Source organism: Portunus trituberculatus, chromosome 7, assembly GCF_017591435.1.
Source record: "Portunus trituberculatus isolate SZX2019 chromosome 7, ASM1759143v1, whole genome shotgun sequence".
Taxonomy (NCBI): domain Eukaryota; kingdom Metazoa; phylum Arthropoda; class Malacostraca; order Decapoda; family Portunidae; genus Portunus; species Portunus trituberculatus.
Window position 1 is genome coordinate 3,451,863 of NC_059261.1, and position 15,868 is coordinate 3,467,730.

At 39.1% G+C, this 15,868-nt stretch overlaps 1 protein-coding gene across 1 annotated transcript; it reads right to left on the reverse strand.

Moving 5' to 3' along the window:
* Positions 1 to 20: 20 nt before the first annotated feature.
* On the reverse strand, positions 21 to 15,868 carry LOC123498094 (ADP-ribosylation factor-like protein 8B-A). Its single transcript, XM_045245220.1, has 4 exons — positions 15,658 to 15,868; positions 9,426 to 9,580; positions 7,537 to 7,698; positions 21 to 6,280 (listed from the first exon to the last, which is right to left on the reverse strand). The coding sequence occupies exons 1-4, from the start codon at positions 15,778 to 15,780 to the stop codon at positions 6,160 to 6,162; spliced, it is 561 nt and encodes a 186-aa protein (XP_045101155.1). The 5' UTR covers positions 15,781 to 15,868; the 3' UTR covers positions 21 to 6,159.

The following is a 15,868-nucleotide window of genomic DNA, read 5'->3' on the forward strand; positions in this document are numbered from 1 at the left end:
ATCTTAATAAACACAGTGCGTGCTATATAAATGATTTATTTGCCACATTACAAAGTCATGAAGTAAATACTAATGTCCACGTCTCAAGCATCGACAGTTTTAAGCTCACCTAATTCTCAAGAAAGTTTATTTTCCACTCACAAGAACGAGCTGAACAGGACAGGGAGCGCAGAATACCGACCCAAGCCCCGCCTCTCGCCACCTCTTCCCCCACACTCTCACGAGGACATCTCTCATAGGTCTCACAGGTGACTAGTTGGATTCTCAATGGGTGTTTTTCTTTTAACACAATTCTTGACAAACTATTGCAGCACTAAACTCATGAAATCACTTGAAATCTTTATAACTCCCACTAAGACGTGCCGGGCTATCACTACAATCCTGAAATCATCAATGACATCCACTACACTGTTATGTCACTGCAATCATGAAAAGTCTCGAACAGCTTCTCTGCACAGCCTGTCCCGCCCGTCACTGCCCGTTATGGATCAGGATCACCTTCACACAGGTAATCAGGCAAGACAGCGACACGCTCCACATACAAACCAGCTCGTAACTTTGCCTCTCGCTCACACACACACTACATCGCTGTCATACCACCACCACTTGTAAAAAATGAAAATAACTAATAAAATATAATAATAAATCAGTAATAATAATAATAATAATAAATAATTATGAAACAAACCACAAGTCAAGGAACATATTTGCTATATCTGGTAGCAGTTAGGTTATCTAATCTAATTTAACCTAACCAAGTTTATCTATTTACTTGGAAGATGGACTAGTATAGGCTAGGTTAACTATTTGCTCTAACCTAGCCTAACCAAGGGATGGCTGGCACAGATTAGGTTAGGCTGTCACCTCAGCTACCCTACCCCAACAAACAACCCATTTCACAGCACCATAGGATGATTAAAAAATATAAGTTATTAAGTAAATTATAATATTCTTTATGTGCAAAAGGGTTGGTAAAGGACTTAATTAATTACAGAAACAGAAGATACGGAAATAAAATCAACTGCTAACAAGTAGAAAGGTGCAATAAGAAGGCAGGTGTTGCAGTGCCATGCTGAAGAAACCTGTCATGTAGAAGCACATGCAGGAGGAACCATTGCGGTGACTCAAGCCTGTCTCCTTAAATGCTTTGTTCTCCCATCAGTAGCACTTCTAGAGGCCATGGATATTGAGTCAGGTTCGTGAGTGTATCTTTTCAACCGACATGGATTTCCTACTAAACTACCACTAGACTCGTTAAAGATAAAAAATTTATTGGAAACCCCAGTAACTTCCATTTGAGTCTAATTACCAATAGCATCTTGGAAACCCCAGTAACTTCCATTTGAGTCTAATTACCAATAGCATCATGAAAACCTCAATAACTTCCACTAGAGCATTTCAAACTATCACTATTCACTGAAAAGCCCAATAGCTTCCACTAATGCCTCTCAAAACTATTAGTATCATGGAAACCCTAATAGTCTGTCAAACTATCACTACTATCACAAAAACCCACAGTAACTTTCACTAGAGCCTTTGAAAGTAAGGGAGATGTGCTAACCAAACATTTAAGAACACAGGTGAGTGAAAGCAAGAATTTTGGAGAAATATACAAGAATTAACATGACTGAATGGTTTCCTGCATGTGACAACTAAAAATATCTTACAAATGTTGCTAGGTTTTCTTAATTACATAGATAAGGAAAGTTCTGTTGAGGTTTGGAAATAAATGAAAAGAATGAAGGAAGAGAAAGTAAAAGGCTGAGGATGAAAAAGAAGAGGAAGAGGAGTTGATGGACAGACTGATGCGTGTTGGGCTCAAGAGGTGTACCGATAAAAAGTAATTATTGTAACTTGAATGGCTTTTATATTACCTCATTCTGAATTTTTCCTCGCACAACAGCAGGTAGACCTTACTTATTACAACACCATAACACAACTACTACCTCACTGCCTTATCTGTTAGTGTTATATAATAGTACTAGTAATAATTATCATCACAGACTAAATTATATACAAAAAAGGGCATATGGACAATTACAAAATATAAATTCTTAATGGTAAAAAAAAAAAAAAAAAAAAAAGCTGCAAATAAACTGACTGGCACCTTTACACCAAAATATACAGGTGTACTCATGGCCAATTAACCTGCGCAGTCTGAGGTCATTTCAGGTCAGGTCAGGTCAGGTCATGTTAGGTAGGGCCAGGTCATCTGATTAGGTTAGTTTAAGTCAAGTTAGGTAAGGCTACATTTGGTTAGGATACACCAAGTTGGATTGGAGATAATGCATCCTAACCCAACCCAATCACTACATGCACTTAACATTTCTACCTTCACCTCACTCTTCTTGATCTGCTGAAAAAAAAAAGTAACTGACAAACACTAAACAATGAAACACAAAATAAATCAATAAAATAACAAACTAAAACAATTCAGCAGTTGAGTTTGTCGTGGAGGAGCAGCAGTAGCACCACCACACACCATTACAGAACCACTGGCAGGCAATGTTCGTGTGTGTGTGTGTGTGTGTGTGTGTGTGTGTGTGTGTGTGTGTGTGTGTGTGTGTGTGTGTGTGTTCAGTATAAATTGACTTAAGCTACTGTTATTTTCTTTCTTTTACATCTACTTTTATACAATTTGGTTTTAAAGTTTAACGTGTGTGTGTGTGTGTGTGTGTGTGTGTGTGTGTGTGTGTGTGTGTGTGTGTGTGTGTGTGTGTGTGTGTGTGTGTGTGTGTGTGTGTTCCCTCCCTTACTTCCACTCCTACAGCACTGAGTCTAGGCTGCAGTGTGCTATGTTGAGTGTATGTGAGGGGGATGGCCAGCAGGCAGCAGTGTACAGGTAGTATTGATGTTGCACTGGGCTGCGGTGGTGGTGGTTGTGTTAGTGCTGCTAGTGATGTACAGTCCAATCCACCCATGAGAGAAGGAAACGAGTCATGTATATATTACACTTGTGAGTTTATCATGCAACTTCTTTAAACATTCATTCTTCCTTAAAATCAGCCAATGAAAACATGACTTGATGTCTCAAATGTACATTCACTCTAAGACATAATACTACCTCAGATCATTTCACTTCAACAAAACTCTATGTCCTACTACCTACCTAGTAAAAAAAGTCATAATATTGATAGCGTCATGAGAAAATCAGTCGTTCTAGCTGCCTTTCAGATTGGTTAGTCTAGGTTCAGTCAGGTTAACTTCAGTTAGGTTAAATTAAGTTTGCTTAATTAAAGGTTAGGTTAGGTTAGGTTAGTTTAGTTTATAAATTGTGTGAGGTACCTAAGCTAACCTCACCAAACACAACTACTCCTCACCAACCAAAACAACAGCCGGGACAAGTGATTTCCACATAATCTGTAATATATTTGTCTATGTGTATCAATATCAACACCACAAAGGGCCTGCTTGGTCAATGAAGCAGTGAAACACAGTGAGGGTCTGTCCTGGCAAGGAATTTGCTGTATGTCCCACAAGCTTGTAAGTGAGGTGGCTGATGGCAAGGATATGTGTGGCATGACCCGTCTCCCTCAGAACCAGCATGTACATGCGGGGGGTGGGAGGGGGACGGGTGTGGCTGGGCATGGTGTGTTTGCCGCAGCAGCCCAGGACTCAGGACTTGGGACAGGTATTCTCAAACACTCCATTCTCTGATCTGGACTATTTTTTTATGGCAAAAGGGATGATAGGTTAGGTTCTCATGTTTTTCTTTGTTTCCCACTGGTGATGTGGAGGTCTTGTCAAACCATCTAAAAATTCATGGAAAACTCTTGAATAATGCCAACAACTTCCATTCAAGCTATAGTTAAACATTAGAACCATGAAAACACTCTTGGAAAACCCCAGTAACTTCTACTTGACCTCATTAAACTATTTAGAATCATGAAAAACCAACAACTTCCACTACAGTCTGTTAGAACATCACTAGCTAGCATTACGAAAACACCCTTGAAAATCCCAACAACTTCCACTGAATGGGACGAGTTGGAAGTACTGGAGACAAGTGGACAAAGCGTTTGAGAATGCACACCTTGATGCAAGAACTTAATAGCACAAACGGCTAAAGAAAGAACCTTGTGTTGCTGATGGTGTTGACGTCAGGAGTCCACATCGCTCCATTCACTGCTGGGTTGCCACCACCAAGTTTGTGCCTCCCACACCTCGCCAGTCCAATGTTTGTGTTGTTACGTGTCATGCAGTGTTGTGTTGCGAGCTGAAACATACCGACTTCTTCCGAAAACACTGACTCCCTAACACTCATCTCAGAATTGCAATACAAAAAAGCAACTGTGCAGGACACCTATTACCTAGACAAAAGTGTACGTGTGTGTATTTCCACTATGGCGTACTTCTTCTAAAGCATACAGGGCTGATAACCTCCACACACACAGAAAGATCCAGCCTCACACTCACACTCACTCACACACATACACACAGTAGTAGATAACAGCAACCATAAATTGATCTTTACAAGCTGAGGAATGATTAGCCACTTAAATAATAGATATATATATATAAAAAAAAAAGACATCAACGCACAAGGAGAGGACAGCACACGCCTTCCTCTGCCATGGTAAGATGACCACGAACCTCTTGACCTCTGACCTCTGACCCTCTAGCGAGCACCCCACAGGTCAAAACTAAAGAACGTCCCTGTGGTAAAATTCGGCGACATATTCGACTGTTTTCTTTATCCACTACAGGACTTGACACAATAAAAAAAGACAGGGGGAGTAATCTCTGTAATATGTAATCCCTATGACCTCCCCTCCCCTAGGGATAGATCCTTTACACTATTACTCACTCTCTCTCTCTCTCTCTCTCTCTCTCTGCAGTAACAAGGTTGGATATTTGAAGTCTTCTTTATAATTCCTACCTTTATATTACCATAAGCAAAAACCTAAATAAGTCTAACATACTCTTTTTTTAATCATTTTTTCTTCAAGGGTTGCAAAAAGGGTGTTATTTATATTTTTTTAAGTTTTTTTTTTTTTTTTCGTTATGGACATTTACGAAAGGAGATGCAGCTCTGGAAGAAAAACAGGAAGGGGTTAGGTTAGGTTAGGTATGAGAGTATGACTACGGGAACTATACCTCTCTCTCCTCCTCTCTCTCTCTTTAAAAATTTTTCTCTATAGCTTCACATCAACATCAGGACAATAAGCGTATGGGGGGGGGGAAACGGTTCATTCTGCCTACTCTCCCCGTCAATCTGTAAACACCTACTGATATATTACACACATCCCTTCACCACACAGAGAGCAGAAAACCAACCTCAGTGACCTCAATCAACCTCTCACCACCACCACCGCCACCACCACTTGTTGCCTTGTCTGGTTGCCCTCTCGTGTGGTGGAGGTGTGGTGGTGTGGTTACTAGAGAGCTCCACCACACCAGAGGGCAGGGTTAGTGTTACCGAATTAGTTATAAAACCCGCCCAATCCCTTACTAGTTGACAAGGCTACACAAGGTCGTCGTCGTCATCATCTCCTCCTCCTCTTCTTTCTCTTCTCAGCCATATTTAGTGTACTGTTGTCTCTCTCTCTTTTTTTTTTTTTTTTCCATTTGTTCCTGTTTTCTCTATCATGTTTTCTATTGGGTTTGCTTCTCTTCTTGTTTTCTTTGTTTTTCTTCTTCTCTTTCTTCCCATTAAACTTCCTTCCCTTCCCTTCTTCTTAATTTCTTATTCTTTCTTTCCTACTCTTCTTGTTTTCTGTACAATTTTCTTACCTTGTCTTGTTTTTCTTTTGTTTTCGGTTCATTTCCTTCTCTTTTTCTATAATTTCCCTTCCTGTTTCCATTTTCTCTCATAATTCATTTCCTTCTGTCCTTTTTCAGTCACCATTAGTTTGTTTCGTATACTACTTCGCTAAAACCCTCTCGTGTTTATTTGTCATTTCCTTCCCTTCCACATCTTTCTCCCCTTTTCTCTCTCCCCATACATTCCCTCACATTTTCCAGCATTCCTTCATTAACATTTCCTTCAATAAACTCCTTTCAGCCCCCTTTCCATACCCCATTCCCTTGTGTACCTTCTCAAATACAAAACCCTGAACATTCCTCCCCATTTTAACTTCCTCTCCCACTCGTTCCCTCCGTGGTGGATCCGTCACCTTGCTGTCTAGTCTCCCAGCCTCCCGTATCGCCTCCCAGAGCTTAGCGGCCGCCAGACTTGGAGTGCGAGATGAGCCACTGAAGTGTGATGTCAATGTTGTCCTTTTCCTTACAAGATATGGAGTAGCAGCAGATTTCCCGGTCCTGGATAGCTGACAAGTTCCTGGTGGGTTGGGTGTGTGGTGAGTTGCAAGGATTAGTGTATGGAAAGATCTCTTTGTATACTTAACCCCTTCAGTACTAGGACTCGTTTCCACATTCATTCTGGTTACTATTTGGTGGTTCTATACAGATTCAGAGACTTATGTGGGGATTAAAATAGTGAAGACTGTGGCCATTAATCTTCTGTCCTCCATAGACCCTTCCTAATGTCAATAAAATGGTCTAATCACATACAAAAATGAAGGTAAAAATACATCCCAGTACTGAAGGGTTTAAGTTTGTCATGTCTTTGATGTAACTTCCACTAGAGATTGTTAAATTGTTGCTAGACATGAAAACATCCCTAACATTCACTAAATCTATTCAACTATCACTTGAATCATGAAAACACCAATAACATTCACAAAAACACCCTTGAAAACACCAGTAACTTCCACTAAAACTCTTCAATTATCACTAGAATAATGAAAACACACTTGAAAACACCAGTAACTTCCTCTAGAGCCTCAAACTATCACCCATCATAAAAACACCAGTTACTTCCACCAGAGCCTCTTCTACTGTCACCAGAGTCATGATAACACCCTTGAACACAGTCGTAACCTACACACCTATTAAAACTATGACTGGAACTCTAAAAACCATCACCAATAACTTCCTTTACATCTTTAACCTATAACACAAATCATGAAAAAAGAAAACACACACAAACACAGTAACACACATAGACTTATCAAACCATCACAGGAATCATAGCAAATCACACTCGATAAACCCTAACTTCAACAATTACTTACACAACCTACAGAATCATAAGCTTTGGGAAAAAAAAAAAAAAAAAGGGGGAGGGAGAGTCTAGATTATAGAAGTTTCAAGACATTTATCCCCTTCTCTTGGCTAATTATCTCGGACCTGCAGGGGAACTGGCAACTAAGTGATCCTTTTGTTTAGTCTTTTTGTTTCCTTAGGCTAGCTTTCTCCTTCAACCCTTTCAGTACCATGACACCATTTCTATATTCATTCTGGTGACTATTTAGTGAGTTTAAACAGCTTCAGAAACTCATGGAGGGATTAAAATAGAGAAGACTGTGGCTGTTAATCTTCTGACCTCCATAGATCCTTCCTTATGTCAATAAAATGGTCTAATCGTACACAAATCTCAAGATAAAAATGTGTCCCAGTACTGAAGGGGTTAAATGTTGCAAAAAAACACCATATACATTTGAGGAAGTCATTCACACACCAACATCGACTTACATCCTCTCAATCAGGCCCTTCTCGTCCAGTGCGTTTGGAAGGTCTCGCTTGTTTCCCAGCACTAAGACGGGGATGCCGGCCAGCTGAGGTTTGTCCAGAAGGTTGTGCAGTTCATTACGCGATGCTTCTATCTTCTCTGGGTCTGCAGCGTCCACCATGTATCTGTGGGTGGTGGTGGTTTAGTAGTAGTAATAGTAGTAGTAGTAGTAGTTAGTGTAAAAAAAATTATTCTAAGGAACAAGAATGACAGCAATATCAATAACATCAACAACAACAACAACTCCCTTAAGTAACTGCCACATAACCTCACAAACTCCTCACACTACCCTAACCTAACCTATTTTTTCTTTTTACCTTACCTAACACAACACCACCTCTTACCTAACCCAACCCTCGCTTCAACTCTTTTATATATATATATATATATATATATATATATATATATATATATATATATATATATATATATATATATATATATATATATTCTGTTGCTCTTGAGTAGTTTCTTTCCTGCATAAAAGAAAAAAAAACTCACCTCATTTCATCTTCACCTAACCTAACCCCACCTCACCTCACCTCACAACACATAAACCAGACAAACAGGAGATAAAGTTTGGTCTTCAATCAAACCACTAGCACTACTCTCCCTCATCCTAACGTAACACTGGAATACAACGAAACACCTGACAACACACCAGCAACACCTGAGAATATGAAGCCTGTAGGGTGTAATTTTAGGTTAGGCTTTATGCAGTCAGTCTATCAATGTCACTGGTTAGGTTAGGTTAGGTTAGATTTGGTGGCACAGATATGTTTGTTAATCCAGAGCACTCTACTCCAGCAACACAGAGCAATACAGTCTTACACACTCACACGTAATGTAATAGTTTGGTAAAGTTAGGTTAGGTTGGGTTAAATAGTCTAACCTAGCTAAATATTGACACACAGGCACACACACAGTAAAGTAGCTAAATATTGAGACGCGTGCGCACACACACAGAACTGGAGAAAGTAAAAAAGGAAAAGGACTTGGGAGTGACGATGGAAGAAAACAATCAACCGGTAAGCCATATTGATAGAATTTTCAGAGAGACATAATTTGCTAAGGAATATTGGAGTAGCATTTCACTACATGGACAAAGAAATGATGAAGAAATTGATAAGTACTATAATAAGACCCAGATTGGAATATGCAGGAATAGTGTGGACCCCTCATAAAAAGAAACACATAAGGAAGTTGGAGAGACTACAAAAAATGGCTACAAGAAAGGTTCCAGAATTTGAAGGAATGACATATGAGGAGAGACTAAAGGCTTTGGATCTTCCAACATTGGAGCAGAGAAGGGAGAGAGGGGATCTCATACAAATTTATAAATTGATCAACGGAATGGACCAAGTGAATAATGAGAAACTGATCCTGAGAGAAGAATATGACATCCGAAGCACAAGATCGCATAGAAAAAAGCTGAGAAAAGGAAGATGTCTGAGAGATGTTAAAAAATATAGTTTCCCGCAAAGATGTATTGAGACGTGGAACAGTTTAAATGAAGAAGTAGTGTCTGCAACGAGTGTGCATACTTTTAAAGTAAGATTGGATAAGTGTAGATATGGAGACAGGGCCACACGAGCATAAAGCCCAGGCCCTGTAAAACTACAACTAGGTAAATACACACACACACACACACACACACACACACACACACACACACACACACACACACACACACACACTAAAAAACTAAAAAATATTATTTGTACAGAAATGTACAAATAAATAACAAACAAACCTTACCAACAGGACACAAACACAGAAACACACAACAAACACTACAACCCCAGACCCAAGCAGATCCCACAGACAGACAAACAGACCGACAGACACTCACACAATGGCGTTGACCCCTCGACAGTAGCGTTCCCACATGGATCTGAAGCGCGGCTGTCCCCCGATGTCCCACACCTTGATGGTCACGTTGCCCTTGGTGATCTTGCGCATGTTGAAGCCCACCGTGGGGATCATGTCCTCGCTGAACTGTCCTGACTGGAAACACACTGGCCATTAGTATGAAGAGAGGGCTACAGTGTCATTAATCAAACTGCAACAGATGGAAATACAGTGTTCCTTCTTTAATTAAACTGTAAAAATGGAAATACAGTGTCCCTCCTTAACTGTCCTGATTGGAAACACATCGGCCATTAGTAAGGGTATGAGGAGGGCTACAGTGTCATTAACTGAACTGCAACAGATGGAATACAGTGTTCCTTCTTTAATCAAACTAAAAATGGAAATACAGTGTCCCTCCTTTACTGTCCTGATTGGAAACACACCGGCCATTAGTAAGTGTATGAGGAGAGGGTTACAGTGTCATTAATCAAACTGTAACAGACAGAATACAGTGTTCCTTCTTTATTGTCCTGACTGGAGACACAGCAGCCATTATTAACACCTCCAGTACTGTGACACATTTTTACCACGAGTTTTGGTTTAATTAGATAAGTTTATTTATATTAGGAAGGGTTGATGGAGGTGAGACGATTGATAGCCAGTCTTCACTATTTTAGGGTCTATGGAGGGAGACAATTAATGGCCAGTCTTCACTATTTTAGGGTCTATGGAGGGAAGACAATTAATAGCCAGTCTTCACTATTTTAGGGTCTATGGAGGGGAGACAATTAATGGCCAGTCTTCACTATTTCAATCCCCACACAAATTTCTGAAGCTGTGTAAAATCACCATACAGTAAGGAAAATAAACATCAAAATGTCATGGTACTGAAGAGATTAAGTGTATGAGGAGGGGGCTACAGCTTCATTCATTAAACTGTACTAAATGGAAAAAGTGTTCTTATATCATTGTAACAGATGGAAATACAGCGTCATGTAACAGGTGGGAATACAGTGTCCCTAATTTACTGTCCGGACTACAAAACCTGTGGCTATTATCAAGTGTATGAGGAAAGGGTTACAGCATCCCTATTTAGCTGTACTAGAGATATACAGTGTCCTTATGTAATTGTAATAGAGAGAAATACTGTCCCAACTGGAAACAGCAGCCATTATTAGGAGAATGAAGAGTGAGGTACAACATTCTTACTTAAGCTGCACTAGATGAAAAAAACAGCATCCCTTCTTTATCATCCTGCCTGAAAACACAGCTGGCATTATTAAGAGTACAGTGGAACCATGTGTGCTTTGGGGTCCAAAGGGTCTCCAAGCACACTGGTTCGAATCCTGTCCACAGTCCGAGTGTAGGTTGGGCTTCCTCACTCGATGCACCGGTTTCTTAGCAGGTGGGCTTTGAGATAGGAGGTACCCCAAAAAGTATCCCCTTTAGCCCATAAATTCCTGTGAAAAGCCCACATGGTATAAAATAAATAATATTAAATAAATAAATAAAAAAAAGGAGGCATGTGGAAGGTGGAAAACCCATCCTGGTAGTGCAGACTCACACTAGGCAAATATTTAAGTACATCCTCAGATTTTTTTTTTTTTTTCGTTTTTTAATGTAAGAGGAGAAATTGGGCCAAGGGCAACAAAAACGACCAAACAAAAAGGCCTAACCTAACCTATTTGTAACATACCTAATGCAGTGTGTGTGTGTGTGTGTGTGTGTGTGTGTGTGTGTGTGTGTGTGTGTGTGTGTGTGTGTGTAATTCACCTCGGTCGCCTGCTGGTCACCCAGCCAGTCTTCCCCATTACTGAGCGAGCTCAGAGCTCATAGACCGATCTTCCAGTAGGACTGAGACTACATCACACACAACACACACTGGGAAAGCGAGGCCACAACCCCTCGAGTTACATCCCGTACCTATTTACTGTTAGGTGAACACACCCCACACATTAAGAGGCTTGCCCATATGCCTTGCCGCTTCCCGGGTGTGTGTTTCACTGTTTGATCTGCTGCAGTCTCTGACGAGACAGCCAGACGTTACCCTATGGAACGAGCTCAGAGCTCATTATTTCCGATCTTCGGATAGGCCTGAGTCCAGGCACACACCACACACTGGGACAACAAGGTCACAACTCCTCGATTTACATCCCGTACCTACTCACTGCTAGGTGAACAGGGGCTACACGTGAAAGGAGACACACCCAAATATCTCCACCCAGCCGGGGAATCGAACCCCGGTCCTCTGGCTTGTGAAGCCAGCGCTCTAACCACTGAGCTACTGGGCATGTGTGTGTGTGTGTGTGTGTGTGTGTGTGTGTGTGTGTGTGTGTGTGTGTGTGTGTGTGTGTGTGTGTATTTACCTAGTTGTAGTTTTACAGGGCCAGGGCTTTATGCTCGTGTGGTCCCGTCTCCATATCTACACTTATCCAATTTTCTTTAAAACTATGTACACTCTTTGCTGACACCACTTCCTCACTCAAACTGTTCCAAGTCTCAACACATCTTTGCGGAAAACTAAATTTTTTAACATCTCTCAGACATCGTCCCTTCCTTAGTTTCTTACTATGCGATCTTGTGCTTCTAAAGTCATATTCTTCTCTCAGGATCAGTTTCTCATTATCCACTTCATCCATTCCGTTAATCAATTTATAAACTTGTATCAGATCCTCTCTCTCTTCTCTGCTCCAAGGTTGGTAGATCCATTGCCTTTAGTCTCTCCTCATATGCCATCCCTTTAAATTCTGGAACCATTCTTGTAGCCATTTTTGTAGTCTCTAATTTTCTTATGTGTTTCTTTTAATGGGGAGTCCACACAACTCCTGCATATTCCAATCTAGGTCTTATTTTAGTACTTATCAATTTCTTCATCATTTCCTTGTCCATATAGTGAAATGCTACTCCAATATTCCTTAGCAAATTATACGTCTCTCTGAAAATTCTATCAATATGGCTTACCAGTTGATTATTTTCTTCCATTGTCACTCCCAAGTCCTTTTCCTTTTTTACTTTTTCTGGTTCTACTCCATCTCCCATCTCATAGATTCCCACTGGTCGTCTTTCACTTTTTCCCATTTCCATGACATGGCTTTTGTCCACATTGAATTCCATCTCCCATTTTTTGCTCCATTTCCAGATCTTGTTTAAGTCTTCCTGTAGTGTGTGTGTGTGTGTGTGTGTGTGTGTGTGTGTGTGTGTGTGTGTGTGTGTGTGTGTGTGTGTGTGTGTGTGTGTGTGTGAAACAAATCATTAACAAAAGGCAGAGTTTCAGCATGTCAAGTTAGATTAGATTAAGTTAGGTCAGGTTAGGAAAATAAATTAACATGTGACAGAGCCAGTTTGTGATAAGAAATAACATAAATAACTAGCATTTCACAAAGGCAAAATGTAAATAAGAAGAGGTTAGGTCAGTACAGGTCAAGTGAGGTTAGGTTAGGTTACGTTAGGATAATGAACTAACTGGTGATAAAGACAGTTTGTAATAAGAAATAACATCAATACCTAACATAAATCTGAAGAAGTACAGGTCATGTCAGGTCAAATTAATCAGATTTAGGGTTAGGTTAGGTTAGGAACAGGTCAAAGTAAGATTGTGGTCAGTACAAGGTTTGGTCAGGAAGAGATTAGGGTCAAGGTCAGGAACAGTCAAGGTTTGGTAAGTTCAGATCATCTTAGGTTAGGGTCAAGTCAGGTGAGGTTAGGTTAGTTCCAGGGCAAGTTCAGGTCTGGAGCAAATCAAGGATAAATTAGGTTAGGATAATGTAGCAGCCAGTATCCCTTCACAGCCTGCTGGTGACATAATCAACCTACTAAATAAGATTTTCCCACAGTAACACCAACAAAGGCAGGATGTGTGTGGGTATGAGTCAGGCCAGGCTGGGGTGAGTCAGGTTTAGTGAGGTTAATGAAGTAATGTAGAATGTAATGACTACTTTGTGGTGAGTTGAGTTGAGTTGAGTTGAGTTGAGTTGAGTTGAGTTGAGTTAGGTTAGGTTAGGTTAATGAAGTAATGTATAATGTAATGACTAGTTTGCAGTGTAAGTTAGGTTAGGTTTAGGTTAAGTTAATGAAGTAATCTATAATGTAGTAACTAGTTTGTTGTGTAAGTTAGGTTAGAATAGGTGAATGAAGTAATCTATAATGTAGTAACTAGTTTGTGGTGTAAGTCAGGTTAGGTTAAGTTAATGAAATAATGTATAATGTAATAACCAGTTTGTGGTGTAAGTTACATTAGGTTAAGGTTAGGTTAATGAAGTAATCTATGTAGCAACTAGTTTGTGGCATAATTTATAAAAGGAAGAAAGAAAATAACATCTCATCATAATAACATCAGATTTTGAGTAAGTTAGGTTAGGTAAGGTTAATGAATATATATAATAACTAGTTTGTGGTGTAAGTTGAGTTAGGTTAGATTAGGTTATGTTAATGAAGTAATCTACAAAAGGAGAAAGAAAATAACATCTCATCATACTAACATCAGATCCGAGTACGTTAAGTTAGGTTAGGTCAAGTTATATTAAGATTAGTGAGGTTATAATCAAGTAATCTAAAAATAAAGAAAAGATTTTGACAATTAACAAAAAATGGGAAAGAGAAACACTCCCTCACCGCAATAGTAAGGTCAGGTTAGGTCAAGTTGTGTGAAGATTGGGTAGGTTAATTAAATAATCTATAATAAAAAAAACAATATATTGGTGAACTAAAACAACAAAAAGGAAAATGCAACACTCGCTCACTGCAATAGCAATGACAAAGACAGTATTTGTGTATGTCCTGCTTTGATTAGGTCAAGTTACATTAAGATTGGTGAGATTATAATGAAGTAATCAGCAATAAAAGAAAGTATTGGTGGATTAAACAACAAAGTGGAAAAGAAGAACACTCCCTCGCTGCAATTACAATAACAAAGATAGGATGTAAGTTAGGTTAGGTTAGGTCAAGTTGTGTGAGGTTGGCTAAGCAAATTAAATAACCTATAATAATTAAAAAAAAATTGTGGATTAAGCAACAAAGCAAAAAAGAAAAACACTCCCTCGCTGCAATAACATCCACAAAGATAAGATATGAGCAAGTTAGGTTAGATTAGGCCTAGTTGTGTGAGGACCGGTGGTGTTATGATAAAGTAATCTACAATAAAATAAAAAATAGGTTGATTAAGTAACAAAATGAAAAAAGAACAACACTCCCTTGCTGCTATAACAATAACAAAGAAAGAATTTGAAAAAGTTTGGCAAGATCAAATTAAATTAAGATTGGTGAGGTTATGATTACAAAATCTACAATGAAACAACAAACTGGTGGATTAAACAGCAAAATGAGAAAGAGTAACAATCCCTCACCACAATAACAATAACAAAAACAGGATTTGGGTAAGTAAGGTTTGTTTAGGTCAAGCTGTGTGAAGATTGGTGAGGTTATAATGAAGTAATCTATAATAAAACAACAAATTTCTAGATTTAATAAAAGGAAAGAGCAACAACACCTCACCACAATAACAATAACAAAGAAAGAATTTGAAAAAGTTAGGTTTGGTTAGGTCAAGTTACATTAAGACTGGTGAAGTTGTATTAAAGTAATCTGTAATAAAACAACAAATTGGTGGATTAAATAACAAAACGAGAAAGTAACAATCCCTCACTACAATAACTAACAAAGATAAGATTTCAGTAAGTTTGGTTAAGTTATGTCAAGTTACATTAAGATCCGTAACGTTATAATGAAGTAATCTATAAAACAACAAATTTATGGATTAAATAACAAAAGGAAAGAGCAAAAACACCTCACTGCAACAACAATAACAGAGAAAGAATTTAAGTAAGTTAGGTTAGGTCAAGTTGTATGAAGATTGACTATGTTCACGAAGTAATCTGTAATAAAACAACAAATTAATGGATTAAATAACAAATACGAAGAATGAACACTCACTCACAGCAATAACATTAACAAAGATAGGATTTCAACACGTCAGGTTAAGTTACGTCAAATTATGTGGAGTTTGGCTAAGTTAATGAAGATCTCTGTAATAAACAACAAATTAATGGATTAATTAACAAAAAGGGAAGAATGAACACTCGCTCACCGCAATAACAATAACAATAGCTAAGATTTCCAAACGTTAGGTTAAGTTAGGTAAAGTTGTGTGAAGACTGGCTAAATTAGTGAAGTAATCTGTAATAAACAACAAATTAATGGATTAAATAACAAAAAGGGAAGAATGAACACTCGCTCACCGCAATAACATTAACAAAGGTGGTCTTGCCGGAGTACTGGAGGCCAACAAGGGTCAGCTCCATCTCCTCCTTCCAGAAGAGACTCTTGAACCAGTCTAATATTCGGTTAATTAGCGCCAGCATCTCGGCGATCCCTTAACAAACCCGCTGAGGAACAATATTACACCTCCCAGTCCGCTCCTCTCCCTCAGTCACCCAAACACCTATAGAC

What these genes read in the sequence shown, in the direction of transcription:
- LOC123498094 (XM_045245220.1), bottom strand. Translation starts at nt 15,780, where the DNA reads ATGCTGGCGCTAATTAACCGAATATTAGACTGGTTCAAGAGTCTCTTC. An exon ending in CGAGGGGTCAACGCCATTGT is followed by an intron (nt 7,699 to 9,425) that starts GTGAGTGTCTGT and finishes CACCACCCACAG; the next exon opens with ATACATGGTGGACGCTGCAG. An exon ending in AAGGGCCTGATTGAGAGGAT is followed by an intron (nt 6,281 to 7,536) that starts GTAAGTCGATGT and finishes CCAACCCACCAG; the next exon opens with GAACTTGTCAGCTATCCAGG.